At 41.4% G+C, this 27,529-nt stretch overlaps 3 protein-coding genes and 1 non-coding gene across 5 annotated transcripts; 2 read left to right on the top strand and 2 right to left on the bottom strand.

The window, feature by feature from the left end:
- Positions 1 to 25: 25 nt before the first annotated feature.
- On the bottom strand, positions 26 to 27,015 carry LOC115765330 (RING-box protein 2). Its single transcript, XM_030708836.1, has 2 exons — positions 26,787 to 27,015; positions 26 to 337 (listed from the first exon to the last, which is right to left on the bottom strand). The coding sequence occupies exons 1-2, from the start codon at positions 26,938 to 26,940 to the stop codon at positions 156 to 158; spliced, it is 336 nt and encodes a 111-aa protein (XP_030564696.1). The 5' UTR covers positions 26,941 to 27,015; the 3' UTR covers positions 26 to 155.
- Positions 3,091 to 3,990, top strand: LOC115765321. The gene is made up of 2 exons (XM_030708824.1): positions 3,091 to 3,310; positions 3,366 to 3,990. The coding sequence occupies exons 1-2, from the start codon at positions 3,191 to 3,193 to the stop codon at positions 3,846 to 3,848; spliced, it is 603 nt and encodes a 200-aa protein (XP_030564684.1). The 5' UTR covers positions 3,091 to 3,190; the 3' UTR covers positions 3,849 to 3,990.
- On the bottom strand, positions 9,936 to 10,008 carry Trnam-cau. The gene has a single exon. It is a non-coding gene; the product is annotated as a tRNA-Met (tRNA).
- Positions 17,406 to 24,496, top strand: LOC115765305 (facilitated trehalose transporter Tret1). 2 transcript variants are annotated; one of them, XM_030708812.1, is made up of 8 exons: positions 17,406 to 17,685; positions 18,541 to 18,679; positions 18,782 to 19,607; positions 19,728 to 19,878; positions 21,905 to 22,030; positions 22,480 to 23,265; positions 23,336 to 23,621; positions 23,689 to 24,496. In XM_030708812.1, the coding sequence occupies exons 1-8, from the start codon at positions 17,557 to 17,559 to the stop codon at positions 23,874 to 23,876; spliced, it is 2,631 nt and encodes an 876-aa protein (XP_030564672.1). In that variant the 5' UTR covers positions 17,406 to 17,556; the 3' UTR covers positions 23,877 to 24,496. The 2 variants fall into 2 exon arrangements, with proteins under 2 accessions (XP_030564672.1, XP_030564664.1); XM_030708804.1 differs by lacking the exons at positions 17,406 to 17,685; positions 18,541 to 18,679; positions 18,782 to 19,607; positions 19,728 to 19,878 and adding an exon at positions 21,534 to 21,814.
- Positions 27,016 to 27,529: the final 514 nt, after the last annotated feature.

Raw genomic sequence — 27,529 nt, 5'->3', positions numbered from 1 at the left:
TTGTTTCTTTCTTCGCTATTTTTATATTTATATTTATTCAGCTCGACAGTTTGAAATGATTCTAAGTTATTGCTTATATCAGAAACGCTTACATGCTTTAGCTTAAGGGGTATTTAATTATTATGAGGTCCGTCCAACCGGCATTATCTCGTGGCCTATTTTCCCATGCGCTGTATGGACCACTCCTGCTGACACAGCGGGCAGCGATTGTTCTGTTTAACCCACAAGGACATGCAGCAGTGATGAAACGAGTGATTGCACTCGCCCCAGACGACAACGCAGTCCTGGCGCCCCAGCACGTCCCGCTTGTTCTCCGCCTGGCAGCGCAGGCAGGAATCTGCAAAAGATACAAATACGTCAGCGATCGGTCGTTTAAGAATTTGAGAAATGAAATGTCAGCGTCAAATGCGACACCAATGACATTGGGCGACAATTTGAAGCCGGCTGCTGGCTGCACGGGTAACTGGATACGTGCGGATGACGTACATAGATACTCGGGCCAGTTGTAGATACAACAACAACAACAACAACAACACGTTTCAACTAAAGGCAACAACTCGCAGCTGTGGGCTGGCTTGTCAACAATTCATTAGAGAACAAATCGGGCGACTTGTTACGCAAAGTTCGCAGATATTATTTCAAATGTTACGCTGCGTTGGAAGAACAATTGAATTATGAGTAAAAATCGAGTTGATTCCCATTTCCCGTTCGCTTTGGTTTTTTTTTCTTCCAGATTTCGCAATGCAATTTGATGTGCGCGGCCTGGTCTGATCGCATTCATTCAACAGTTCGGCCAAAGTCACACACAACACACACACACACACACACACACACACACACACACACACACACACGAAAAAGTGCTATGTTTTCTTTCATTCAATATTATTAAATATGGTTAATCCAAATCAGATCTGCAGCCTGTTCGCCGCAAGGGTCACTGACATCTCCAATTGGGAACGCATCGGTTTTCACCTAAAATAAAAACATATTTTCTCAGAATTTCTGTAAATTTGCCAAGGCAATGCAAAAGCCAAGCTCAGCCGTTCAATCACAGTACTGGCGTGTGTGTGTGTGTGTGTGTGTGTGTGTGAGTGTGCGAGTGTGTGAGCTTAGGCATCACCTGAGCTACTTTGGAGTGCAGGTGTTGGTGTTGACATTTCGAAATCTGAACGCGTTAGCAAAAATTTATTAGTACTTACTGCCTACATTAAAATAAAAAAAAAAAAAAACAGAAAAAAAAACAACAACACACAGATTTGTCATAGCGTTATCGACTACATGATACTCTGTAATCCAGCTGAAAGTCCAAAGTTGGCTAATATCAAACCGGATTGAGTTTTGATTTATGCTTTACCACATTAAATAGTCCGACTTTTGCGAATAAGTTAAGCTGGATCTGAAGGAAAGCTTTTGACTGTTTGCATTTAATTATATAAATTCTGTACAATTTTGCACTAGATTAATTAAATGACTATCGCTTAGTTAGTATATTAAAACAAGCCAGCTTCTCGGCTTTTCTATAGAAAAATATCTAAGTCGAATTCAAAGTAATAATATTTACTTTAAAGTTTAAGCGAAGTCATTTTTGCATGGCTTTGCCCTTTATATGTAGAACATATCTAGGAATCCAATCAGAGACGATCGCATGAGTTCCAATTGGCTATAAGTTCCGTAATTCTTATACGATTTTATGCCATGGAAACGAACAGATCTGAATAGAAATCTGTTATACTTTGGTTTGGATCTAAGCTATTTGCTACGAAAACTGTTCGAAAATGCTACAAAACTATAATTGGAATAAACTCATGAAAAGATACATTATCCATTGGATACCCTGCGATTGTGTTTAAAGGGTATCAACGGCGTAAAAGCGTTGTCAATAAACATGTTGGCGGTTCGGGGGCATAACGTATACGCCACATTGGCTGGGCCCTTGCTGACTTGGGCAAAACAACAAAAAGAACACTTGAACAAAAACAAAAAAAAGTGATAAAAACCGTGCGGGGGAGGGGGGGGGGGGGTGGCACAAGCTGGGGCCAGCATTGAATGAGTCAAAGAAAAGACATATGTACATTATTGTTTTTGTTTGGTGTGAAAAAGCGCAACACAATTTGCATGGTTTTTGTGCTGTGGCCTGAAATTGTAAACCGACAACAGGAAATTGTTAACATTTTTTTTCATTTTTTATGAATTTCCACGAATTTCGTATGCTACGTTAACTATGAAGTCAATAGCCGATCGACCCCAAGCACGTATTAAATGCGCTTTAAATTAACTCTAAACATCTGCTCAAATGGCCATTCGATTCGGCCAGGCCCGCGCCAGTCTTGGCCCATTTCAATTGGCTGATACCCTGCCAATTACGGCGAATATTGCCAGCGACATCTTCGCTATCATGACGCTATCGGAACTGGTCTGGCCAACTCAGCTATAGCGACTGCTTCGATGCTTATCTATGGGGTTGACGATGTCTTCCAGATGTTAACGAACCTACTTTCAGACAGATAAGATAGTCTGCCACAATGTTTAAGATATGACTACATTGGTTTATTGACGAGTTAATCAAGAAAGACTTATATGTTCGGGTTAATCACGATAAAAGATTTGCACACCTATTGAAGTGCTTCTCCTAATATATATATTTGTGAAATGCATATTTAATTAATTATTTATTTATTAATTATATTTTATTGCAAATTCTATATTTTAATGTATCAATGAGGTTTTTTTTCCGATAAATTTCTATTATAGCCGATATATCATATTCCTATTTTATTTGAGAAAAAAACCTCTCGAAAAGATTTCCTTTCAAGGAATCGACTGCTAACAAAAGTAAACAAAATTGAATTTTCATTATTTTCTTTTTTGATCTTATTTTCAAAAAGTTGTGCGAAATATATCTTGAGTACATTTGAAAAATATTGTCAAAGTACGCTCCAAAAACAAAACATGGAGAGTTTTCTTTTTTATTTTCCATTATTTTCCTTTAGCTTGAATGAAAGAAGTCTTATGATAAACAACAAAATTTCGTTATACAAAATGTTGTTTATTTTTATTAAAAACAAACTCGTATGTGTTTTTTTTTTCCACCCAACTATATGTTAATTGTACGCTATTCGACATTCATTCAATATCAATTAGCAAAACTTGGATTATAATTTTGGCTGGCTAATGGACTTATAAAAGCATGCAAATGATTTGGCAGCCAAGCGAATCCGTGATGGATGTTCCTAAATCAGATGTCGAGATGCGTGCGACGTGGCTGCGAGTGCTCCAAATGCTGCTCGGACTGTGGCTGACGCTGGCGGTAAGTGGAAGCCGGATCGAACAGGAGCAACTGGACTAATGTGGACTTGCTCTAGGATGCGCGTCTGCTCAAGTTCACGAATGTCAAGTGCCTGGAGCTGCCGACAAATGCGGGCTTCAGCAGGTACGAGTACTGCCGCCTGAAGGTGGTGCGGCGCAATCAGGTGGAGCTCTCGCTGAAGGTCAGCCTGCTGGAGCTGCCCATTACGAACCTGACCACCAGGCTGCAGTGCTTCCAGCGCAGCGACGGCTATCGTCCGTTCGTCTACAATATACTCTTCGACTTCTGCAAGCTGATGGCCGCACGCAAGTACCGCATCTCCTTCGAGAGATTCATCTTCGATGCCGTGCGCCAGCACAGCAACTTTAATCAATCGTGTCCCTGGCGGGAGAATCACATGACCGTGGAGCGTTACGCCCTGGACTTCACCAAGGTGAACATGCCCGTGCCGGCGGGCGTCTATCGGCTGGACTTTACCTTCTACGCCTACGGCATAGCGCGCACCTTGACGCAGGTCTTCTTCGAGAAACTCGAATAGGGTTCCGCCCATAGCCGTAGAATAGGTTATGGCCAGCGTATTACGTATTCCGCACACGCCCCACAAAATGGCGATGTTCGATTCAATTCAATGCAGAAGTTAATTTCATCTGAATTCATCTGTTTTTTAGCTTTTTATTTTTATTTTTTTATAATAATAATTGTCTGGACAAGTTAAAGCCAATCAAGTCAATAAACAATTACGGTACACATATGTATCTATATGGACATGTGTGCATAGTATATGTCTACGATCTAACATTCTGCGAGGGCTTGTTTAACCAGGGGCCCGAGCACAGTGGGCCGAAAGTGCTTCAAAATGATGTGAAACAGTTCTTCATTGAGTTGAAGGCGACGTTATTCAACACTGACAAAATATCTTTTCACTTTCAACTAGTAAATACATTTATTTTGCTATTTTCCAACACTAAAAAGCACAAATCGAATCAGTTCGGAACTAGTTGAACGTGAAATGAAAGATCTTCATTGAGTTAAAGGCGACGTTATTCAACACTGGCAAAATATCTTTTCACTTTCAACTAGTTAAAACATTTATTTTGCTATTTTCCAACACTAAAAATCACAAATCGAATCAGTTCGGAACTAGTGGAGCGTAAAATGAAAGATTAAAAGAATGAAATTAAATGAAAGATTAAAAGAATAAATTTCGAAGAAAATTATAAACTTCTGAACCGTAAACTTGGGTTCATGGACGTGCTTAGCCTGCACGAATCGAAAGAGAGGTAGCCGGTTCGAACCGTGCACGGAACCAGCGACTATTTGGCTTGTCATTGCAGCTGTTAATGGAACACTTTGTTCATTAGAATACTGTGTACTAACTAACTAGTCGATGCAACAAATTAGCAAAGCAGTATCTGTTTGTGTTGCTTAATTCACATATTTAGTAGCTCTGTATTTATGCAGGGAGTTTTCATGCTCCATTGAGCTGTTTCAATTACAATGTTTTGGCCCACAATGCAGGCACTGGAAACTCATATTATAAACAATTCAAATGCGTCATTTAATTAAGTAAACTGTTGTTTTTTTTCTTTTCTGTATACCCTGTGCCCATTGCAAGTGCTGCTAACGACGAAAGGTTTGTGGGTTTTGTGGAAGTGTATGTAACAGAAGGTTTCTCCAGACGCACAAGGTTATTAATTAATTGATTAATTAATAAGAAATATAGTATAGAATGGCTTCTAGAATATTTCATTACATTTACATTTACATCTTAGATTTTGTTGGATACAAATTTCACAAAGATCGGACTATAAACACCGAAGCTATTTAAGAATCAAAGAATAAAAGTAGCACAGTCTTGCCTTTCTGTTTCGCTGGGTACAGGGTATTACTAGTCGTGCACTGCCGACCAATGCACATTTGCTGATCGGGGGCAGACAAAAGGAAGGTGTGTCTGCGTTTAGCATCTTTCGAGTTATGGAGAAACGAGTATGGAAAGCGACGTCGATTAAAGCGGGTTAATTAAAAATGTGCATTGTCAGAGCTTGAAAATGCGAAGACAAATGAAACGTGACAAATGACGCAACAGGCCCAGATCTCAGACCGAAACTCAGGTGACTTGCGGCACATTGCACAATGAGAAAATTAAAGCGCAGTGCAAATGTTCTCCGGAATGTGCCCGAACCTGGCTAACTATTGAATCATTTACATTTTTAACATTTACCCCTTCCATTATATGGTTTTGGGCTTAACTAGAAAAAAGTTGAGGCATATCACTTAATTGGCCCCATAAATCGTAACGTCACTTGATCTGATTTTTATTGTACGGTTCTTTTCATTAACAACACGGCAATACCAAAAATTGCGCCCAACAACATTTATGGCCCACCATTAAAAATCAATTTGTAATCATTTTTTATAGATAATATTTTCTGATTTACAATGTGATGTATGTGACAATTTTTTATGGTTCTAGTTTATATATTATGGAATAAATAATATGTAGTAGGAATTCCGATCAACTCCGTTTCGGAATAGTTCAATTGAACTGGTTCATAACGCAATTAATGTGAATCATTTCATCAAAGGGCAGGCAAGAACAACAACAACAACAGAAAGAGAGAGCACGAGAAAACCTGCTCGACTGGCATCAGAAATATTTTTAGCCAAGTCGGCTGATACGACCAGACATCTATAAATACATAACTCCGACAAATCAAATTCCGGTTTGCAACACCTGACTAGACGCCAATGAACCGGGCCTAATGCATTCAGACCCAGCGCCTAGGCGAGACATGCAAATGTGCCGTCTCTTTTGCCCGCGCCCCTCTCTGTCTGCGCCTTATGTAACTTCTGACTGACAGCGAGTGTTAAGTTCAAGGTGAACGGGTGGACGGGTGGACGGGCGTATGCGGGAATTGCGGGCCGGTCGTATGACAGTTGTCTGTCTACTATTAGCGCCATTCCTGTCGGTCGGGAGTGTGTGTGTGTGTGTGTGTGGGGGGGGGGGGGGGTGTCCGACTTTATTGTTTCGATAACTGCGTCTTATCGGCTGGAATATCGGTCACATGCCATCGCACTCTCTCTTTCTCGCTGATTGATCAATTGCGTTCATTCCCAACTTGCACGATTCACGCCCCGCCCCTCCCCCTCTTCGTTAAGTTTCCTTGACCACATTTCGCCCAGCAAAAACAACTCGTTTTCGAGTCGCTCGATGTCGTCGCTGCTCCTCTTCTTATTCGCTTTGCTGTAACGGTCTCGCTTACGTGACGTCACGCACGGGGGCTTGTCTTGTGCGCCAAGCAACAGCAGCCACAACAACAACAACAGCAGCAGCAATTACAACAACAAAAGCAACAACAGCAAAGAAAAACAAAACGAACGTGCCCCCAAAACCGGCTCCCTCTTGCTCTTACATTCGATTGCTGCTCTTAGCTCCGCTCTTAAATGCATCGCTCAGCAGAGATTGTGATGGCCAAAGAGATGCAAACAAAGAGTAAAGTTTAACGGGCTAAGCTCAAGACGCTGAAGCAATGCGCTACAATGCGCAATGGAAATCTACACAGTGCTGTGGAAAGTTGTTGGAGTTATTTTGTTTTGGAATATATCGATTAGCTAATGTGCGAATGTCTACGGCTACTTGTGGAAAATCACACATGTGACCAAATGGAAGGTGTGAATCTTATTAACCAACTGTTAACTGAAGGGCGCACAGCAGTGAGATGATCACAAAACAACGCACTTACAAACTTTTCACGGATCTACGAAAGATTTCCCTCAATTACATACTTAAAACTATTCTTAGAAACCTCTAGTAAAAATACTCGGCCAATTCAATTGTTTTATAAATTTAAGTGCACAGAATTTCGATTTCTTACTTGATTACTTTATTCAAATTCTGCTCACAAAAGTTTTTAAGCTTTCGAGTTTCTTAAATTTATGATATTAATAAATTCGAAATGTGATTTTTCAAAGGGGGAAGAACAGAAAATGTATATGACAACTAAATTTACATACATACATATGTATGTACATATGTATATTTAACAATTTCAATTGAAATGTTCGGCCTGTTTAAATGTGTCCTGTAAATAACATGATCAAATTGAAGCCAAATAGGAAATCAAGTCGATGGCATCTTTTGGCAATCTGCCTGTCTTTCTCGAGGCATTTGTGAAAACGTGCAGATAAGTGCATAGACATGAGAGGGACAGAGGCGGAACCAGGAGATTCTCGCATGTTCCACTTGTAGGTCGACATGCCCAAAGTCCAACGATCGCAGTCACATGCAGACTGTGCTGACTAAAGACACAAAAGGCAAATGAGAAGAGCAACAGAAATAGCAACAACAACAAGAAGAAGAAGAGAGCTTTGCCAACCTGAAATCGATTTCGTTCAGCAAGTAAAACAGAATCGATGTACTCGGCTGAGTTATTGCGTTTGCGTCTGTATGTGTGTGCGGGCCGCGAGATCGAGAGAGAGTGCTAAAGTGCGCTGTCGCTCAAGGAGATCCGCAGGAGAGAGCGTGCAGGGGGAGGGGAGGGTGGTGGTTGAGTTACTCTTCATTGCATCCATCGTCTGACGCGTTCGACAAATGAATGGAAAATTTCGATTTTCGTTTCGCTTTTGCCTCTTACATTTATATTCCTAAATGTTTGCACTTCTTCTGCATATGGCAACGAGTGTGTGTGCGTGTGTGTGCTTGTGTCTTTGCTGGTTATTTTCCATAAAAATTTCCACTCGTGTTAAATTTAGGACTTCACGCGACCTCAGGCACGCGAGACATGCACACTCATGCATTTTTCTGAGTACATGCAAGATTGTTGCGTACGTGCCCAAAAATGCCAACAGCAGCTGCCGCAATTTTACAACACTGTTACGACTTCTTCATAAAGAGAATGATGTAAAATTTGTCCAGGGATTAAAACTTTCTTTTAAAATATTCCGATTAAACAATTTACATGCACATTTATGCACTTAATTTTTTGATAAATTTTAAGAAATATAAAAACTACCTTTCTGTAGAGAAATGTAAAGACATTATGTTAAACAGTCTAGATCTATTTTTCCTACCATAACTTGTAAGTATTTGTTTACTAGGGCCCCATGATAATCCGCCGCTTATCATAAGCACAATATCTCAATATCTCTTATCATCTCATCCCGCTGACCTTGCAGTGTTCGCTAACGATTGTCGGGAACTCAGTGTGCCTCTGGGCACACTTTACATAAGCGGTGCTCTGGGGCACGTGCACTCGTAACGGCATGTAAATAGCTTTCCGAAAGGTGCCCGATAAAATGACAAGTTCCAGGTGCCTCTCGCGATAAGCTCTAAACAGCAGTTGTAAGCCGAGAAAGAGTATCTGACCGGGTGGTAATACGAGTATGCGGCTGATAACATTCGACATTTGTTTAACAAAGCCCGAACCGAAAACAATTCTCAGAGCCCCTTAACGCAGATGTCATATATGTACTATATTATAAACTATTGATGCGATCATCTGAATAAACATGTTCCCTTCAATAGCCTGATGCAAAAGTCCACAAGATGATGAAAGTATCTTGAAGCTGTCGCAGATTAAATACCCCAGCAGAGATACTCTATGGTATCTATTCTTATCTAGTAATTCCTATTATTTTCTTTATTATTATTCCTAATAGAATATTGTTAATGAAGTCTAGCAAAAATAATAAAACTCTAAGTTTGATTCTTGGAGATACAAAGAATTAATATTCTTACAAGACTTGGTAATCTTAATGCAATTAATGCCATAAAATCAAATCAAATCAAATCTTTCGTTATTCTTAGAATATAAAATGTTATGAGGAATGTGAGGAAAGACATGTAAATTTTTGAATGTTGCCCTAAGTCAATAGATCTTATTAGTGCTGCCAAAATAAATTCCAAATACAACTTTTAAGGCCCGGCTACGATTCACGTAAGACTTCCAGTTGACGTCGTAGGTGTGAGCAAATATTGACACGATGCCGTTAGTCAACAGCTGGCAGAAAGTCGTCATCGGCTCGAAACTAACTAGTTCACATTTTCCACATTTAGCACTTTACCTACCTAGCACCTCAATGCTGTCCCACCTTTTCCTGACAATCTGTGCCTAATTGTAGAATTGTTGTTGAATCTTGATAAGCGAAATGTTGTCCTCTAAATTAGAAAATTTAAAAAAAAAATGGCATATTCTTCTCTAAAAATATGACACATTTCATCCCAAGCGCGATTTTATGTTCTCAACTATTTTTGATTAACTCTCGTAACGCCCGAATAACGTTAATAATCTCGTCTAACTGTAATTGCCTCTTTAACCTAAACGGTATTTGCGATTGTAACGGGAACAACGCCCATGCCTGGATTACTTGCGACATATGCCTGCCATTTGACAGATTAACTCCCATTAAGTACTGGAACGGCAACGGCAACGGCAACCGTCATATAGTTATGCATATAGCAACAGCATTCGCGCAATATAATAGTTATTATTATTGTTGTTTACTGCACGCAATTGTTATTTCAAGTGAGTTAGCTGGGCTGCTGTATATTTTGTTTAGCTCTGTGCATTGAAAAAAAAAAAACATTTTTTGGCATCATAAAAAAAAAATTTAAAAAAAAGTTACATGCCCCGGGTGAGGCTCGAACTCACGACCTTAAGATTATGAGACTTACGCGCTGCCAACTGCGCCACCGAGGCTCATGCTCTACCAATACCCAAATGCTTACTTGAAACCTGCCACGTTGCAACCCTCTGTTCTCTTACTAAACTTTTGATAAAATGCTAAAAATACATATTTTATTATTTTTATGAAATGTTAAAAGGACTTCAAACATATTTGCACTTATGTTAACTGCAATGTATGGAAAATAACTAAAACGCGTTGCAAATACTTTTTTCTCATTCTTGCTGTTAATTATTGGCAGTTGGCCATGCGGATGCTTTCAATCAGTCAATATATGAACTGTTAGTACTTTAAATCAATTTTTTTATTTACAATAGAATGAATGAATGAATATTGAATATTTTTGAAATATATATGAAAAGTACTAAGAGATTGATTCATTAAGCTCTTAATATGTCTGTTGTTAGTTTATCATGATGATCAGGCATATTTGTTTCCATGTACATATGATGAAATTTAACATGATTTTAACTTGGATTGTATCTGAGGAATGTCTGGAATCTATCCTACTCAGATTCTACTTGGATAAACAATGTCTAACTAGAAAACGTGTTGGGCAGAGACATTTTTTGACTGGTTTCTAAGCCGAATGACGTATTATGAGGGTAGATCGAATATGTACATTTCTCGAATTAAACGCATACAATATATAACCAGCTGGACAATTACCATTTTAAATAAAGTATTTAAATACCAAATTAAAATATGCATAGACATACGCAAGTATGTGCATATGTATGAATTAATTCATCATAGATTTGCATATATGTATATATCTACATACATATGTAAGTATGTGTGTATGCGACTAATTAGCAAAGTGCCGTCGATCTACGTAAAGCTTTTATTAGCGCTAGACGACGACAACTTTGAACCGGTCAGCGACGCGAGACTTTGACCTTGAGTGAAGGGCGCTGGTTTTGCCATTTAGCCATAATAACCAGAATGAGTGTGCATTAAGAGCAAATACTTGCCTCGCTGCACGTGTATGCTGCTCTGCTCGCTGCTGCGTTCGTATACGTATTTAGTTGGTCTGTGCATATGTGTTGGTAATTCGCAACGAAACAAGCAAAAGTCAAAATAAAAAAAAACTAGGACAGATGTTTGCTCAAAAATAGAAACCATCAAAAAAACGCAACAACTTTGCCCGTTGGAACTTGCGGTATGAGTGGGCCATAACCGATTGCGGCCCCGCCCGCACGCTTTCCAGGGGCCGATCGTATACTGACTGCAAAGTTTAAAGTGCGCTTGCTGTTTAAGTTCCTAATACTCACAATAAATTCCAAGTTTTTCGATAAGCCTGATAACTAAACCAACATTTTGAACAGTTCTGTTAAAGATTTGCGTGTTTTTTTTTATTTTTTAATTATAGAGCACAAATGCCAGTGTAAAGGCATTTGTATGTGTGAGTGTGAGTGTGAGTATGTGTGCTGCGGGCTGTTTCAGAGTATTAGTTGGAGGCTCGTCAATCGTCGCAAAGCTCGCCCCTCATACAAGCAGCCATCATTACATTCAAGCACACATGTGTTCATACATGCACATACAAACTGTATATGTGTATGTATATATTGTCTGAGACATGTATGTACATATATGTATGTGTGCCTGCACACATGTATGTATGCGCATTGGCAGCTCTTTTTGCATGTGTTGTGTGCCAAAATGGGCCCACACGTTGAAAATAAAAACAAAAACAAACACATACACACATGTTTACATACAAGTGCTTACTTATAGGTTCGCAAGCGGGTGGGCGGCACAACGTCCGACATCACATGCTTAAGTTAATTTCTTGTTGCTTTTGTTTTATGTGTAGAATTTTGAGTTCGAATGCTAAATTTAGCAATTTTTGGCTGAACTACCTCAGCGTCAAAGAGAGAGATTTCTGTGGGATCGAAAAAAAAAAAAACATTATGCTCTGATGCCTGTATATGTGTTTGTGTAAGCGAGAGAGAGGGCGAGAGTCAGACTGTGTGAGAATGAGAGCGACTATAGTTGTAAGATGGCTCTCTCAATCATGAGTTCGAACAACTCTCTCGAATACGTGTCATTAGGCGCTCTACCATAAAGGCAGACCGGGGGGTAGCCGGGCAGTATTTATCGCTTGGTAATTGTGTTGTGACTCCAATTAGATAAATAAGCTTTTAATGATTTCTTGCAATTTATTTTATTATGCGCGTGCTTTTTGGCGAACGTCCGGAAGCGTCAGATCCGAAGGCGTGGGCCTATCAGCTTTAATTAGCGCGTGGCTGGATTTGTCGCACATCTATATATGTGTATCAATACTAAACGCACACATTTATAAATACCCATACATAATTTCTTATGTATGCATCTGTTCTCTGCGAAGTTCACGTACAAATCAGCGTCTCACTGCAGCAAAAAAAAATTGCTGACGCAATAACTGTCAATTGCATCAGCTTTTTAGGCAATACATGCGCCAGCGCATGCGTCGAAGCTGGCGTCGAGCCGCTGCGCCGACTGCAACGCCGCAACTGAACGCGAACATCTTCGCTGTCGAGTCTACATCGTGCAGTTGCCAAGTGATGCACCGCTCTTCGCTCTCTCAGCAATCTGCCTGTTGGTTTTGTAGTTGTTGTTGTTACTGTATGTTGTATATGTCTGTACGTGCAGAAGCGGCCGCCAATTCTTAGGGGCTCGTCTGTGCTTTTTTTTTTTGCTTTTTTTTTGCGCGAACCTGTTCGTTTCTGCTTAGTTCGCTCTAAAAATAGGTAAAGCGAATGCCGATTGCTGAGTGCCTGGCCGTGATTTTGAGTAACGGTACTTGTCAGAGTGACAATTGTAATAACAGTAGGCGATACTTAAGATAATGCCTCTATTGGATTGTATTTATCAATAAGATCGCAGAAAGTGAAAGCAAGCAGTGTTAGTTAACAATTTGTTATCAAGAACCACAAGAGGGAACTAATCTTTGGGCCTGCGAGCATATGTGAGGTCAAAGTATCTGAGACTGTCGCAATTTGATATGGTCGCAGGTTTAAGGCCAAAAAAGGAACCGAATGAAATGCATCTTTTTGTACTCTTTTTGAATAACATACATACATATGTATTTATGATTTGTACATATACGTTGGCATATATGCATACATATGTCTGGATTCTACGTTATCTCTAAGCACAAGAATTATCGAAAAGTATATTTTCTTTGGTATTTCATGATGAAGCAGCGCAAAAAGTAGTTTCTATGTTTCTACACATATTTGCACTTTGTTCTCATTTAAAGGGTATATTCATACCGTTAGATAGCGCTTCATGGAAGGACAACTTTTTGGGCTAACAAACAAACTTTGGGCTTGAGCTTAAGTAAAAACTTGATATGTGAAATACATTTTGGCCAAACACGATTGAGGTTTGAACCGAAGTCGAGGACAACTGACGGTCGTTGGCTAAGATAAATTGCAAAAACGAAAAGTGAGGACAGTGATGGACAGCTATTAAATACCCTGTATAGACAATATTGTATACGCATGCATGTATATATATATATTCAAAGGTAATTTCCCAATGTGTCAAGCCAAACCTTAGAGAACGATCGACTGCTCTCTAGAAAGAAATGGAAAACTAATATGCCCTTAGTAATAGTTTGGTTACAGGGTATGGCGAGTGATTCACAAGTCGTGATTCAAAACTTTCCGTAAATCTATGTACATACAAATGTACAAATGTACATACATATGTTTATACCTGAACAAGTAGGCACATAGAGACTTACGCACATATCTTACGCATGTGTGTGTGTGTGTGTTTACTGATATAACAGTTGGGAATTGTGCGCACTCATTAAGAGGCAATGTTTATGCCACGTTATGAAATACATAGAAAGGCGAGCCCCCGACAATTGGGGGCGCGATTTGCAGCCACATAAGCGGAAAACAAACTAATAGCAAACGATGCCACAATAATAATTTAGCTATAATAAAAAAAATTGATTGAGTGGAACTGGACTGGACTGTGTTGGGTTGGGTCGGGTTTGGAATCGGTATCGGGAAGGTTTTGAGAAGGTTGGACTGAAGATCCGACACGCAAAATGCTCTCCAAGGCTGCGCAAATTTGCACGCGCCCTCAAAGTCAATTTAATAATATTCAATTGAAAATATGTGTAAATAAAAATCAATTGGCGCAAACCAAACGCATGCGAGCAAAGCAATTGGCTATTAACACGACTCCAAAGAGCAGCAGCAGAGCAGCAGCAGAGCAGCAGCCAAAACAAATCAATAAAAAATATATGTGGCCTGCCGCCGTTTCAGCTGCCTCTGGTGCCACTGAGTCGCGGCACGTCCACCAAGACATGTGCCCATAGTGCGTCATAAAGCAGCGCAGCATCTAAAGCGTGGCAGTGGCACTAGCGGCGTCTAAGTCGCGCCGGCGCGTCGAGCAGCAGCAGCAACAACAACTCCAACACCTTTGACTTTGCTCTCCCACATGTCATCTAATGTTGGCGTCATCATTCGCACACGCGAGCACACTCACACACACACACACACGCATAGATACATGTGTTGGCGCCTCAATTCATTCATGCCTTCTTTTCGACCTTCGCACACTTCACTCTTTAAAATTCGTCAAAGTTTCCTTACTCACACACACACACAGAGTCTCAAACGAGCGGGAGAGCCCATGGCGCTCTCTCACTCTCACTAGCCTGTTTACCGTACGCTCGAACGAGTTTCTCTGAATTGAAATTGGTCGCCGCTATATAAATGTTGCGCATTCGAATCTCGTGCTTCAGTGCCACAATAGTGGATATCACATTTAGTAGTTTGTTAAAAAGGTAAAATAATAAGCGCCAAGCGAACAAGAAATAGCGAAACTATGCAAAACTACACGTTCGTTAACAATAATAAAGTATTCAACAAATTTCATTAATTTTCTTCTGAAAATATATTTATCTAAATAAAGACATTTAAATTACAAAACTATTGTGAATTATTGTTAAATGTTTATTTCTCTGTTTTTTTTTCGCGCTACAAGTTCCGGTCGTAGCCTTATCGGTAATTTCTCTATCGCGTCGTTTTATTTTCTTCAAATTTATGCAAACAAAACAAAAATTAAAAAACTACATTTAACAAAAACAACAAGTCTCTGGGTTGTGGTTGTCTAGTGCAAGAAATTGATGCGCCAATCGAAAAGTTACATTTTATGCGCATTTTTTCGCACTACGTCAATTCGCAAAAAGTTAATGAACACTCAGTTATTTAACGCAATAGTTTTACGTAATTTGTGTGTTTGGCAGAATGGCAAGTGTTGTAAAACAACAGCGAGCGCAGGCACCATCAAGGCTAAAACAGACTGAAGAATAACAAGAAACAAGAGATAAATTGCAAACGGTCGAAAAATATTTGAGAAGCCGCGACCGTGAAAAAATGTTTAAATTTAGAATTTGCTTTTATCGCAATACACAGAGACATGAGCGCAAAATACTTTGTAGACAGCTAGATAGATAGTTTAGATATGTATGTATGTGTGTTTGTATGTATGTATTGTAGTGTGTCAGCAATATTTGCGAATTTTGAAATATTACGAACGCGCAAAAGTGAAAAGGTCTGAGCTGTCTGGCCAGACTAACGTGGGCGATACCAATTGAACCAAATTAAAATATACATACCTACGTATGTATGTATGTATGTTACAAACATCAATTGTCTCGTATAAGAAACCGCAACTCGCGACACGACTTTGTTAATTAACAAAACACAACATTTAAAAACAAATTTGGTTTAAAAATAAATGCCCAAAAAACGCGAGTCGGAATTCGCAACGTTGCACTCTTGACAAACGAGCAGTCACAGCAACAATTGCACCTGTGTGCAGGCACATTTGTGTGTGTGTGTGTGGGAGAGCGTGTAACGCTGACAGCACGTGAGCGCATTGTAAGAGAGCGTTGCTATTAAAGAGAGAGAGAGCGCGCAATGCGAGCTGCGCTTAAGAGCATGTTCTTAAGCACGGCGCGCCGCTCAACTTTCAAGTTTGCGTGTGTGTGTGTGTGTGTGCGCCGCATAGTTGTAGTTGTTGCTTATTGTCATAATGGTACATCATTCATTTGGCCATTTAGCGATAGGCAACCCCAACAATAACTTGTCTATGTATCTACTGTGAATCATCAGATGTCCACTCGCACACACACACACACGCATGCAAACACGCGCCCAAATGCATTTATGAACGTTCAAGGTCAACAGCACAATTTTAGGCGCATTTGCGTGTGTCTAATGTAAGCTGAATTCGGCAATAGATTTTCACAGTTATAGACACACACTCACACACACACGCAAGCATAGCCATAAATGTAGGGCAATAGCCGAATAAGTTCTTTGTTATGTTATATCATTGCCGCCCCAATCACCACCCACCCAGCCAACGAAAGAGAGCGTCAAATAAGTAAATGCCAGCAGCCTCAAAGGCGTCGACGCTGGCATCGCCGGTCGGCCGCATAGGCACCGGTGTCGACGTCATGGCGCCCACGCGTCCCGTTAGCAATCGCATCACATGACGCAGGAGCAAAAGGCAAAAAAAAAACAATTCATACTTATATTTCTCTACCAAATTTAGTCTCACGAAAAAATCATTAATTATTTCAGCTAATAAATAAATATATATGTATGTATGTGTAGGCAAAGCTGAATGTGGAAAATTTTGAAAACAACATTTTTGCCAACTGCAAAAAGATAAATTTAAAACATAAACAACATTTTCTCAAACTATTTGGCGAAAGTGAAAAAGGCGCCAACAGTGCGCAGCCGAAATATTGACACAAGTGTCAGAAAAAGAAGAAGAAAAAACAGAATTAGAAAAAAAGAACGTGTCACATATCTTAACACAATACAACCTTGCGGCTAAGCTAATAAAAGAATTGAGTAATGAAAAGCATTTTTTTTATGTCAAAAAATATGAGAAACTAATTTTCACACAGTTGCGGCAAAACGGACACATGAGATATGGCAGCTATATTTGGAGCTAACTGTACACAGTGGCAGCCCAATAATTAGTCACGCGTGCTTGTGAAACGATGCGTGTATATGAAAATCAATCACAATCACATATCTATATATATATATTGGCAGATATCTGTGCAAATATTTATTTAAGAGCACAAGCTTTGCAAAGGTGGGTGTGGATCTTTATCAGACCACAATTATTGGGGGGCTCGTACCATAAAAGCAAGAAATACCCAAAGCTTGTCTGGCAGCAGACATAAATCAACTGATTAGTTTAGTTTTCGACTTTCGACAGAGTCTATAAATAATATATATACTATTTAAATGCAGCTCGGTGCTTGATAAGCGCCAGACACTTTATCAATTTGTTTAGTTACGAATACCTGCATAGTTTCTATACAAACTAGTGTATTGTGTGTAAGTTTTATTAATGTTTTACGTAATTCTATTTGCAGCAAAGACAAAATCCAAGCACAAGCGACAAAGAGACCTTGTTCATAATTTACACACAAGTCTCTGTCTGATAATCGTTATAAAAAAAAGAAAAAGTAAGCTGCCCAAGGTAAACCCAAGAGTTCAAGTTCAACACAAAACGCTATTGATAAGATGAGTGGACGCGACAATCGAGGCGCCGGTGGCGGCGGCGGAGGAGGAGGAGGAGGAGGTGGTGGCCACCACCATCAGCCGCTGAGCAGCGCCATGGGAAAACTTAAGGAAAAACTGACACGAGCCGGCGTAAGTAGCACATTATTTTCATATATACTAGAAAGTTTGCCCAACTGCATGGATTATCGCCTATACATATATCTGACTGATCCATCAGCTTTACGAGTTCTTAGCATCGTTTGGCCACGAGTCAATGGACTGATGTGATAGGGTCGAGCTGCAGCCTCAATTGAAATTTTGATAGTACAATTTAATTGAAATACAACTGATTGCAGAATTTATTTTGAAGCTGAGAACGACGCACAGATACCCTAGCATAATATATATTGTCTTAGAGTATTGCTTGTTTATAAAATAACTCATGAAGTTCTGATATTAGATAAGCTAGAGTTCGAAAATGTTGCCAGAGCGAGAGAGGCTTAGCTTAGAAAGACAGGATGACCTGTGTCTCGGATGGCTGAGATACATTTCACTAAGAGAACTATATACTGTTGATTATAAACAGAGTAGCTAAAACTTCGATTAGTATTTATATGAGAGGAATAATACTTGGGTAAGATCTTGCGATATATAGTTACGATTTGAAGGCTTTACAGAAAGAAGAAGCTGAAAGTTAGAGTGAGTCTTAGTTAAAAAGTTGGTAAGCCCCATAAGCGGGCTAATTCGAGTTTAAGGTAGATGAAACCAGAACTGGCAGGAGATAAGAGTTGCCTGGCAAGCTGTCATCCGGAGGCAACCTTTAGCTTTGATTTCAAGAGCAGCGGCGAGTTGAGGCGAATAGCTATATAATCAAAAGTCGTGGCACGATTCACTAATTCGCAATTGTCTGCGCCGCATGGAAGCTTAAGAATTTCAATTTCAATTTCAATTTCAATTTATGTACTTGTTGACAATCGGACTAACCTTTAACGCACCTTTTGGCAGGAGGAGCTGGGCTACCATCGCGTGGAGAGCAATCTGTCCACATCCAACACAGGCACCAGCCTGGACACAATACTACCGGAGGATCCCTTTCCGTTTCCCCAGGCGGCACCACAGCGCCATCCACAGCAGCAGTTTCCACATCTGCAGAGCCCACAGCAACAGAGACAGCAACTGCAGCAACAACAGCTGCAACAACAACTGCATCTGCAACAGCCGCAGCAACAGCTGCAGCAACAGCCACAGCAGCAGCTGCGCCTGCTGCACGACGTCGACGACGAGCCGCCGCTCTCGTTCCGGCCGCTCCTTGAGGACGTGGACATTAACGAGCCGCCACAACAGATACACGTGCAACAGCAACAGCAACAGCTGCCAAGAACAGCCTTGCGGGCCAGTGGCAGCTTGGAGTTGACGCCGTTGCCGCCGCCGCCGACCTCGCTGGAGCCGCATCGGGATCGCCAGCAGCGGAGCATTGTGACGGGCGGTGAGGAGCTGCAGCGCAGCAAGCAGTCGCTGAAGGGTTCGCGTGTGTCGTTCGAGAAGCCGCGCGGGGAGCAAGTGCCTGCCAAGGCGGCGGAGAGCAGCGACGAGGATAGCTTCGAGGATAAGCGCATTGGTTTCCAGCAGCAGAAGGCGACCAGTGTCGATCACAAGGGCATTCTCAAGGATTTGAAGCATATACTGGCCAATGATAATCGGCGCCAGTTTCAGGCCAAGAAGCACGTCTCGCTGGACATTAAGGGCACGCGTTTTCTAAAGGATCTGCTCAAGGACTCCTCGTCGGAGGAGGAGTTTCACAAGACACGGCGCGAGTTTCAGGGCCGCAAGCATCAGAGTCTCGATCCACGTGTCACCTTCAAGCTAGACAAAGTATTACAGGGCTCGAGCACCGACAGCGACGAGGAGGGCGACGACGCCGAGCACAAGCGGCTCATCCATCGGCCCAAGGACATCACCAAGCCAGTCATAATTGACCTTAAGGACTTGGAAAGCGAAAGCGACGAGGACTTTCTCACCTCGCGTCAGAACTTCCAACAGCAGCGCTCGATTAGCACAGATTCACGCAAGAGGTGAGTGATTCCAAATTCCCAATTCCCGATTCCCCGTTTCACCAAGCCTCGATCTAGTTGATGACGCAACTATTCCAATTGATTCAGCTCTGATACGCAGTTTTTTTTTTTTATTTGCAGCCGTCGACTGTACGAAATGGACGAGATGGGCAACAAGCGGGGCGACAACATCCGGCATGCGGTGCCCTTTGTGCGCCAGATAACCGAGGATGGCAAGCCCAAGCTGGAGGTCTACAGGCCCACAACGAATCCCATCTATATATGGACACAGGTAGGTCAAACGAATGACGACAGCGCACTCATGTGATCGCGATTTCTTATTAAGATTTATAATGGGTTTGCGGCGACAGTCTCTTAATTACGACGTTTACACGAGGACAATCGCAATATGCATTTTCCCTGAATTCATAATAGTCCAAGCTTAGCAGAAGAATTTAATCAAAAAGACAAAAGGGGTTAGTCCTAGATTATAATTTCTTTCCAGGTCTTTCCGGAGAATCCAAGCTCCGAGAAGAGAGTAAAGTTGTAGAATCGCGACTTGGAGAAGACTTTCAACTTCTTTCAGAGTTTCCATAGAGAAGACTATGAACTTCTCTCAGAGTTTCGATAGAGAAGACGTATAACATCTCTCAGAGTTTCGATAGAGAAGACTTTCAACTTCTCTCAGAGTTTCGATAGAGAAGACTTTCAACTTCTCTCAGAGTTTTGATAGAGAAGTCTATGAACTTCTCTCAGAGTTTCGATAGAGAAGACGTATAACATCTCTCAGAGTTTCGATAGAGAAGACTTTCAACTTCTCTCAGATATTCGATGGAGAAAACTATGAACTTCTCTCAGGGTTTCGATAGAGAAGACTTGAACTTCTCTCAGAGTTTCGATTCTATGGCTAGACCAAAAAGTCCAGGGGGAAATAAAATATTCGATTGGAGGCAGCAATTGATGCTCGAATTCGTGATACCTTGTCCCGCATGGACTATATAAATATGAAAATATTATGATTAGCTGCGATTAACAACAAGGCATAAACATTGTCGTAGACGCTGTAGCTGATGCTTAGCCGGACCGGACCATTGTTGGCTCGTTAAGCGCTGAGACTGCTAAACTGGCGCCTATAAATGAGTACTCGAGTGTGTGAGTACTCGAGTAGACGAACGAATGTGAGTGCGACTGTGAGTGTGGGGAATGGCCTTATGAATGGCATTAATATTGCCATAAAGCAGTCAGGCTCGCATTCATTCTTTGCGCAATTTAGAGCGTAGTTTGTGGGTCGCCATTGGAAAGCGCGTGGCGGGCTATTTTCGCACGCCCAGATTGGCCTACCCCTCAACAGCCCCGCCCCGTCCTACGCCTGTCTTTAATTGAAATTGAAACTGAAATAACGCAGTTAGTTAAGTTATGCGAGACTAAAAATACAAGCACACACGATGGATGGTTGGATGGATCGACCCGTCAGCTGCCCCCTGATTGACCTGACCCGACCGACCGACCGGCTGCAGCTGCTGCTGCTGTTGATGGCCAAATGTGAGAACGGCTTAGTTGCACTTTGCATATTAGCAGCAGCGCCTCGTCGTTCGGTGCCAAGGAACCGCCGTAAATCGGCTGCGTCTTGAACCTAATCTTGAAACTGTAATCGGGAGGCACACGTAAACAGCGTGATAAGCTTATGTCAACAGCTGTGCCAAGCTGAGCTGAGCTGAGCTGATCTTAAGTGTGGGCTTGTTGGGCGGGAAGGCCCTGATTAAATGCCTATTGATAAGCCATCATACAGCTAATATAAATAATACGTATACATATCAATACATAGTCTATCGACATGCGTTACAATTCCGTGCAAACTGATGTACGTACGTGACCGCGCAAATCGCACTCAAAATCTAACGGCCTAGCCGCATTCGAGTCGCCAAATGACAGGTTTCAGTTTCAGTTTAGTTTCGTCCGGCAAAGCGCAACAAATGCGTTACTAGCTAAGTCCAAGTCCAAGTCCAGATCGCAAGGCTTCAACTCAAAGTGAAAGGCGGCAGCGCGAGGCAAGGTTGCCACAGCCCCAGCCCCAGCCCCAGACTCGAGTCTAACAAAACGCACAACAGTTTGATTGTAGCTGCAGAGCTTAATCCAATCCCATTATGAAGATCCTTATGCGCGCGGACACCCATGTGTCCTTCTCGGTGCCGATAGACGAGCCCAAGGCAAAGTGCACCTACTCTCAGGTAGACCCAGAATCCGCCACGAACTAACCCCATCCAATTAAATCAACTAGTTTGCTAATGCATCATCTATCCGATTCCATTCAATTGCAGGTTCTCGCTGCGCTCAGCGTTTCGCTGGGCTCCCTGGTCGTGGGCTTCGCTAGCGCCTACACCTCGCCCGCCCTGGTCTCCATGACCAACACGAATCTGACGTCCTTTGTGGTCACGCCCCAAGCGGTAAGTTAAACCCCATTTAAGCTAAGACCAATGAGAACAGAGCAAGACAGGATAAACCGAGTCTAAGCCAAGCGAGCAGCTCTTAATTGACTTGGAATAATGTCTAACAGTTGGGAAAGACTCCCAGCTAAAATACACGTATTTCCAGATTAAATACATTCCGAACATACCTTGAAATTCCTATTACAAGGCGATTTCAATATTTTTGTGTTTGTTTTTTCCAATTGTTCCAATTCCGTTATTGCAGTAAAAATTGAAGTCCTCAAATTCACGGACTTCCTTGGAATTTGAATCCAAGGAATTGCAATTCCTTTCACAAATTGAATCCAAGGAATTGCAATTCCTTTCACAAAGTGTATCCAAGTCAATTCTCGCTAGACTCTAAAATCCTTTAGTTATCTCCCAATTAAAATAAATTCTAAAATTTGTATTTCTCTTCCACTTTGCAGGCATCCTGGGTAGGTGGCATCATGCCACTGGCTGGTCTGGCTGGCGGCATAGCCGGCGGTCCGTTCATCGAGTATCTGGGCAGGCGCAACACGATCCTGGCGACGGCCGTGCCATTTATTGTCTCCTGGCTGTTGATTGCCTGCGCCGTTAACGTGATCATGGTGCTGTGCGGCCGCTTCTTGGCAGGCTTCTGTGTGGGCATTGCGTCGCTGTCGCTGCCCGTTTACCTGGGCGAGACGGTGCAGCCGGAGGTGCGCGGCACGTTGGGCCTGCTGCCGACGGCATTTGGTAACATTGGCATACTGCTGTGCTTTGTGGCCGGCACGTATATGGACTGGTCGATGCTGGCCTTTTTGGGTGCGACGCTGCCCGTGCCGTTCCTCATTCTGATGTTCCTTATACCGGAGACGCCGCGCTGGTACGTCAGCCGTGGACGCGAGGAGCGCGCACGCAAGGCCCTCGTCTGGCTGCGTGGCAAGGAGGCCGACGTCGAGCCGGAGCTGAAGGGTCTGATGCGCTCGCAGGCGGATGCCGATCGTCAGGCGACTCAGAACAAAATGCTGGAGCTGCTGAAGCGCAGCAATCTGAAGCCGCTGTCCATATCCCTGGGTCTGATGTTCTTCCAACAGTTGAGCGGCATCAACGCGGTCATCTTCTACACGGTGCAAATCTTCCAGGACGCCGGCTCCACCATTGACGGCAATGTCTGCACGATCATTGTGGGCGTTGTCAACTTTGCGGCCACGTTCATCGCCACGATCCTTATCGATCGCGCCGGACGCAAGGTGAGTTCCCTGAATGCAGTCCTTTCCATTTACCTGCTCTACAATAGATTATTCCGCACCCATCCTCTAGGTTCTGCTCTATGTGTCCAACGTGATGATGGTCTTGACGCTGTTCGTGCTGGGCGGATTCTTCTATTGCAAGTCCAGCGGCATAGACACCTCCAATGTTGGCTGGTTGCCGCTGAGTTGCTTTGTCATCTACATTCTGGGCTTCTCGCTGGGCTTCGGGCCCATTCCCTGGCTGATGATGGGCGAGATTCTGCCCGCCAAGATACGCGGCTCTGCCGCCTCCGTGGCCACCGCCTTCAACTGGTCCTGCACGTTCGTGGTGACCAAGTCGTTCCAGGACATGATAGGTGAGTCACACATTTGCACATTTTCCACCAAGAAATGCCTAATCCCGCGATATATGTTCGTATTCAGATTTCATGGGCGCACATGGTGCCTTTTGGATGTTCGGCGCCATTTGCTTTATCGGCCTGTTCTTTGTGATATTCTATGTGCCCGAGACGCAGGGCAAGACGCTGGAGGACATTGAGCGCAAGATGATGGGACGCGTCCGCCGCATGTCCTCCGTGGCGAACATTAAGCCCTTGTCCTTCAATATGTAATTCTGTGAAAGGTGGCCAAACACACACACACACGAGCACGCATACAAATGGATCTTGAAGCGATCAAACCAAATATTAGTCTAGTGCCTTAGTGCTTAAGTTGTACAACTATGAAGAAATCGATATCGATAGCCCGCATCGATAACCGTATCGATAACGATTGTTGTAGCTATCACTGTATCACATGTGTTATGAGAGAGCGTGCCTTTTTTTTAGCAAAAGATTTTCCTTTATTTCTACATAATTATTGTTATTATTATGATTATTATTATTTATATCGCTAAGTCGCGTAGTTTTATGATTCGTGTAAATTATGAGTTTAGCACTAATTTTGTTGCCTAGATGATGATGATCATCGTCATCATCATCATGAAGTAATCTCTGTAGACAAATGACATAAATATTTAGTTAAGAAAATGCAAATGCCAAATGCAAAACTATCCACAACTATCCCGCTCCCCCACCTCAAAGGAGTTCAATCCAATTGGCTATTCGAATATAGACAGCTTGTAAAAAGAATATATGAATCTTTTTTAGTAGTATAAATAACTCTCGCAGCAACTGCGTCTATGTAAATTATTATTGTAAAATAACTTTATGAATATATATATATATAAACAACAAATGAAATACACGTTCTTTCAATTGAAGCGGACCCTCTCCAATTTTGAATGCAATATGAAACACACATATTTGCATGCGACCTTCGAAATGCAATTTACAGTTGCACAATGTCGTTGCAAATACGTGAGCATTATATTTTATATATATATCTCGCGCCCAGCCCATTCTAGAGTGCACCAAATATGCGCCTACACACACATGCGAGCACATATGGCAGCTGCACATGCGGTGCATGCGAATATATCAGCCACGATTACAATTGATTATTTTCCATATTTACAGAATATTCGACGTATACAAAGTCAGAGATAGTCGAGAACAGTTCGGGTCTGGCGGGCAAAGCCAACAAATCCAAAAATGGCGTTGCATTTATTGGATGAATGCACTGATAATAATGCGCTCGGAAAATATTTAAATAATCGCAGAGAAAAGTCAACTCAAGATTAATCGCTTCTAATCGAAAATAAATTGTTTAAGCGAATGTTTTGAAATAACCCTGCGGGGGGTATGCCAAATATATGCACTGCCCAGAGGCATACTATAATCAAATAAATAAAAGCTTCAGTTCTGTTGAAACCAAAATCGAAACTTTTGAATGTTTCACCAAATGTGCAAAATGTGTTTTAATCTTTTATATTAATTAATGCAAGCCAAAAGCAATCCAAATAAACATTGGACTACAGACAATATATATAAAAGTATGTCTGAATCAAGCGGATCGGATCCATAAAACCAATCCATCAAAGAATTTGTACAAAACATTTGCTTTTTAAAGACATTCAGCATTCGTATTTTAAACCCAAACATGATCTTAAGACTCAGTTAACATTTGTACGAAGCACCGTCTCGAATCGGTTCAACTGAATTGTCGCCACGCCGAAGCTTAAATACCCTTATTTACACAGTTAAGTAGAATAGTGAAGCACGTAATTGTTGATTTTGACAAACATAACTTGAAAAAAAAAAAAAAACAAAAGTTATCCATATATAAGATAAATTTTCGACCTAAAACAACGCGATTTAGTAGTTCGGTATTGATTAGATTATGCCAATGTGTTAAGAGCCTGGTTAACTTTGCAAATACCAAGGCGTAAAAATATATCCCTACTAATAGAATTATATATCAACAACTGTCCCGTCCACGATCTAATATTGTTTATGCGCCTTTTTCAAATGTTTTCTCAATGTTGAAGGTGTATAATATAATAATAGCAAATTATCAATGAGAAAATACGAGTATGTTTACACAAACATCAAGTGACATTGGCAGATATCTCATGTTATACACGATATGGACATGTTTATCTTCCGATATCCTAGCAAACGATTCATGCAGGTTTATTGAAAAAACTATGCATAAATCAGTTTGTCGATTGTTAAGATATTTAGGAAAAACTTAATTAGGGACCCAAGCTCGGCATCCGACTATACTGACATATTGTTCATATAGAAACTAGATTATGTTTAGACTGAGTAGTTGTTCTCACTAGACAAATGCTAAAAAACGAATCTAATCGATGTCTGTAAGGATATTAAATATTCTATACCTTTCTATTTCTATTCTATTCTAGTCCTGTTTTAATATCAAAAGCATTTTTTATAGCTTTAGGAAGTTTTCTTTTTTTTTCAATTTCCCGAATAAATGGCCAAGTAAAACAAATTTTGAGAAACTTAAGCCAGCAGACGAACAAGTGGAATTGGATAAAGTGATTAATAAAGATATATGTAGTTATAGTTGAAAGGTCGATCCCAACTTTAAGACTAGATATTATGATTTTCGCCTAAAGCAATACAATATGCATAGAATAGTCTGGTATCTGAGCCCACATGCTCCTTGTTCCTCTGACGAGGTCGTCTACAGAGTATAACATTATTTGTATATATAACATACATATATAGATATATATGTAGATATCAAGCTGTTTATGGGGTCTTTTGTAGAGTGTATAAAAATGGATATCTCAATATTGTCGGGGCGGCTTTAGATATGTAGCTAATGTTGCTGTCTAGAGAACAAATCTTCAAGCAAGATGAGTGTGAGAGTATGTGCTGCGGATCAATTTCATTATCTTTAATATATGCATTTGTTGTTAGAAGCCCCGTTAGATTTGATTGTCAGTGCAAATTGCAGAGAACCAAATCCATTTGCATTGTTTGGGTTGTCGTTGAGTCTTTTGTTCAGATTGCTGCGGCACATATATTGCTTGTTGTTTGTTGCACAAATGCAGCAGATATTTATATTTTATAGTATACGCATTACTTAAATGATCTTGTGCAGCAACTCACCCATGACTTGGACGCGGCAAATGGCGCATATGTCGCACTCGACGTCCCAGCTCCACATGGCTACGGCGTTCCATTTTTTGAGCGTGAACATTTTCTCCGGCTTGTTGTCGTCCGCTGGTCTGTTGTCCACTGAGTTTTCGGCATCATCGGCCATGTTTTGAGCACAATTTAAATTAAATATTGTTTAAGTTGTTTTTAGTGAGAAATGTGAATGCCGCTCTGCTTCTTCTGCATGCACAAGAAACAGCTGACTGGTGACTGGCCAAACGACCGCAAGTTCCACACCATCCACAAGACAGCACACCCTGTTGTGTGTGGAAGTCAACTGTTTGCCACAGGGTGTTTAACTATTTGGCGCGCAGTTCAAATTGTTGCTGTCCGCTTTTTTAACAATGCCGCCAGACAACATATTACAAATGTATTTTAATTGCAATTTCGATGGCTCGCACTCACGTCGCAGCATTTCGAAATACAATAATAATCACGATATCTTTACAAGTTACCGTTTGGCCAAAATGAGGCCGCGTCTCGCGTATCTTGAGCTCTGCGGCTTGTGTGTGGCTTTCAGCAGGTGCCTCTCTGCCTCGTCTCCAGTTGGTTGCGCTTCGATTACCAATAATAAAAATGAAGCAGCAACACGTCAAATTGTTGGCAACACTTGCAACTCAAAATAAACAAGCATCAAGACTGGTCGGATCGGAAATTTTCAAACAATTTATGACGAGGCAGTTAAAGAAAAAAAT

Source organism: Drosophila novamexicana, unplaced genomic scaffold (genome assembly GCF_003285875.2).
Source record: "Drosophila novamexicana strain 15010-1031.04,08,12 unplaced genomic scaffold, DnovRS2.1 tig00000008-arrow-pilon, whole genome shotgun sequence".
NCBI classification, from domain to species: Eukaryota; Metazoa; Arthropoda; class Insecta; order Diptera; family Drosophilidae; genus Drosophila; species Drosophila novamexicana.
The sequence above is the reverse complement of the archived record's forward strand: the minus strand, read 5'-3'. Positions and strand labels throughout refer to the sequence as shown.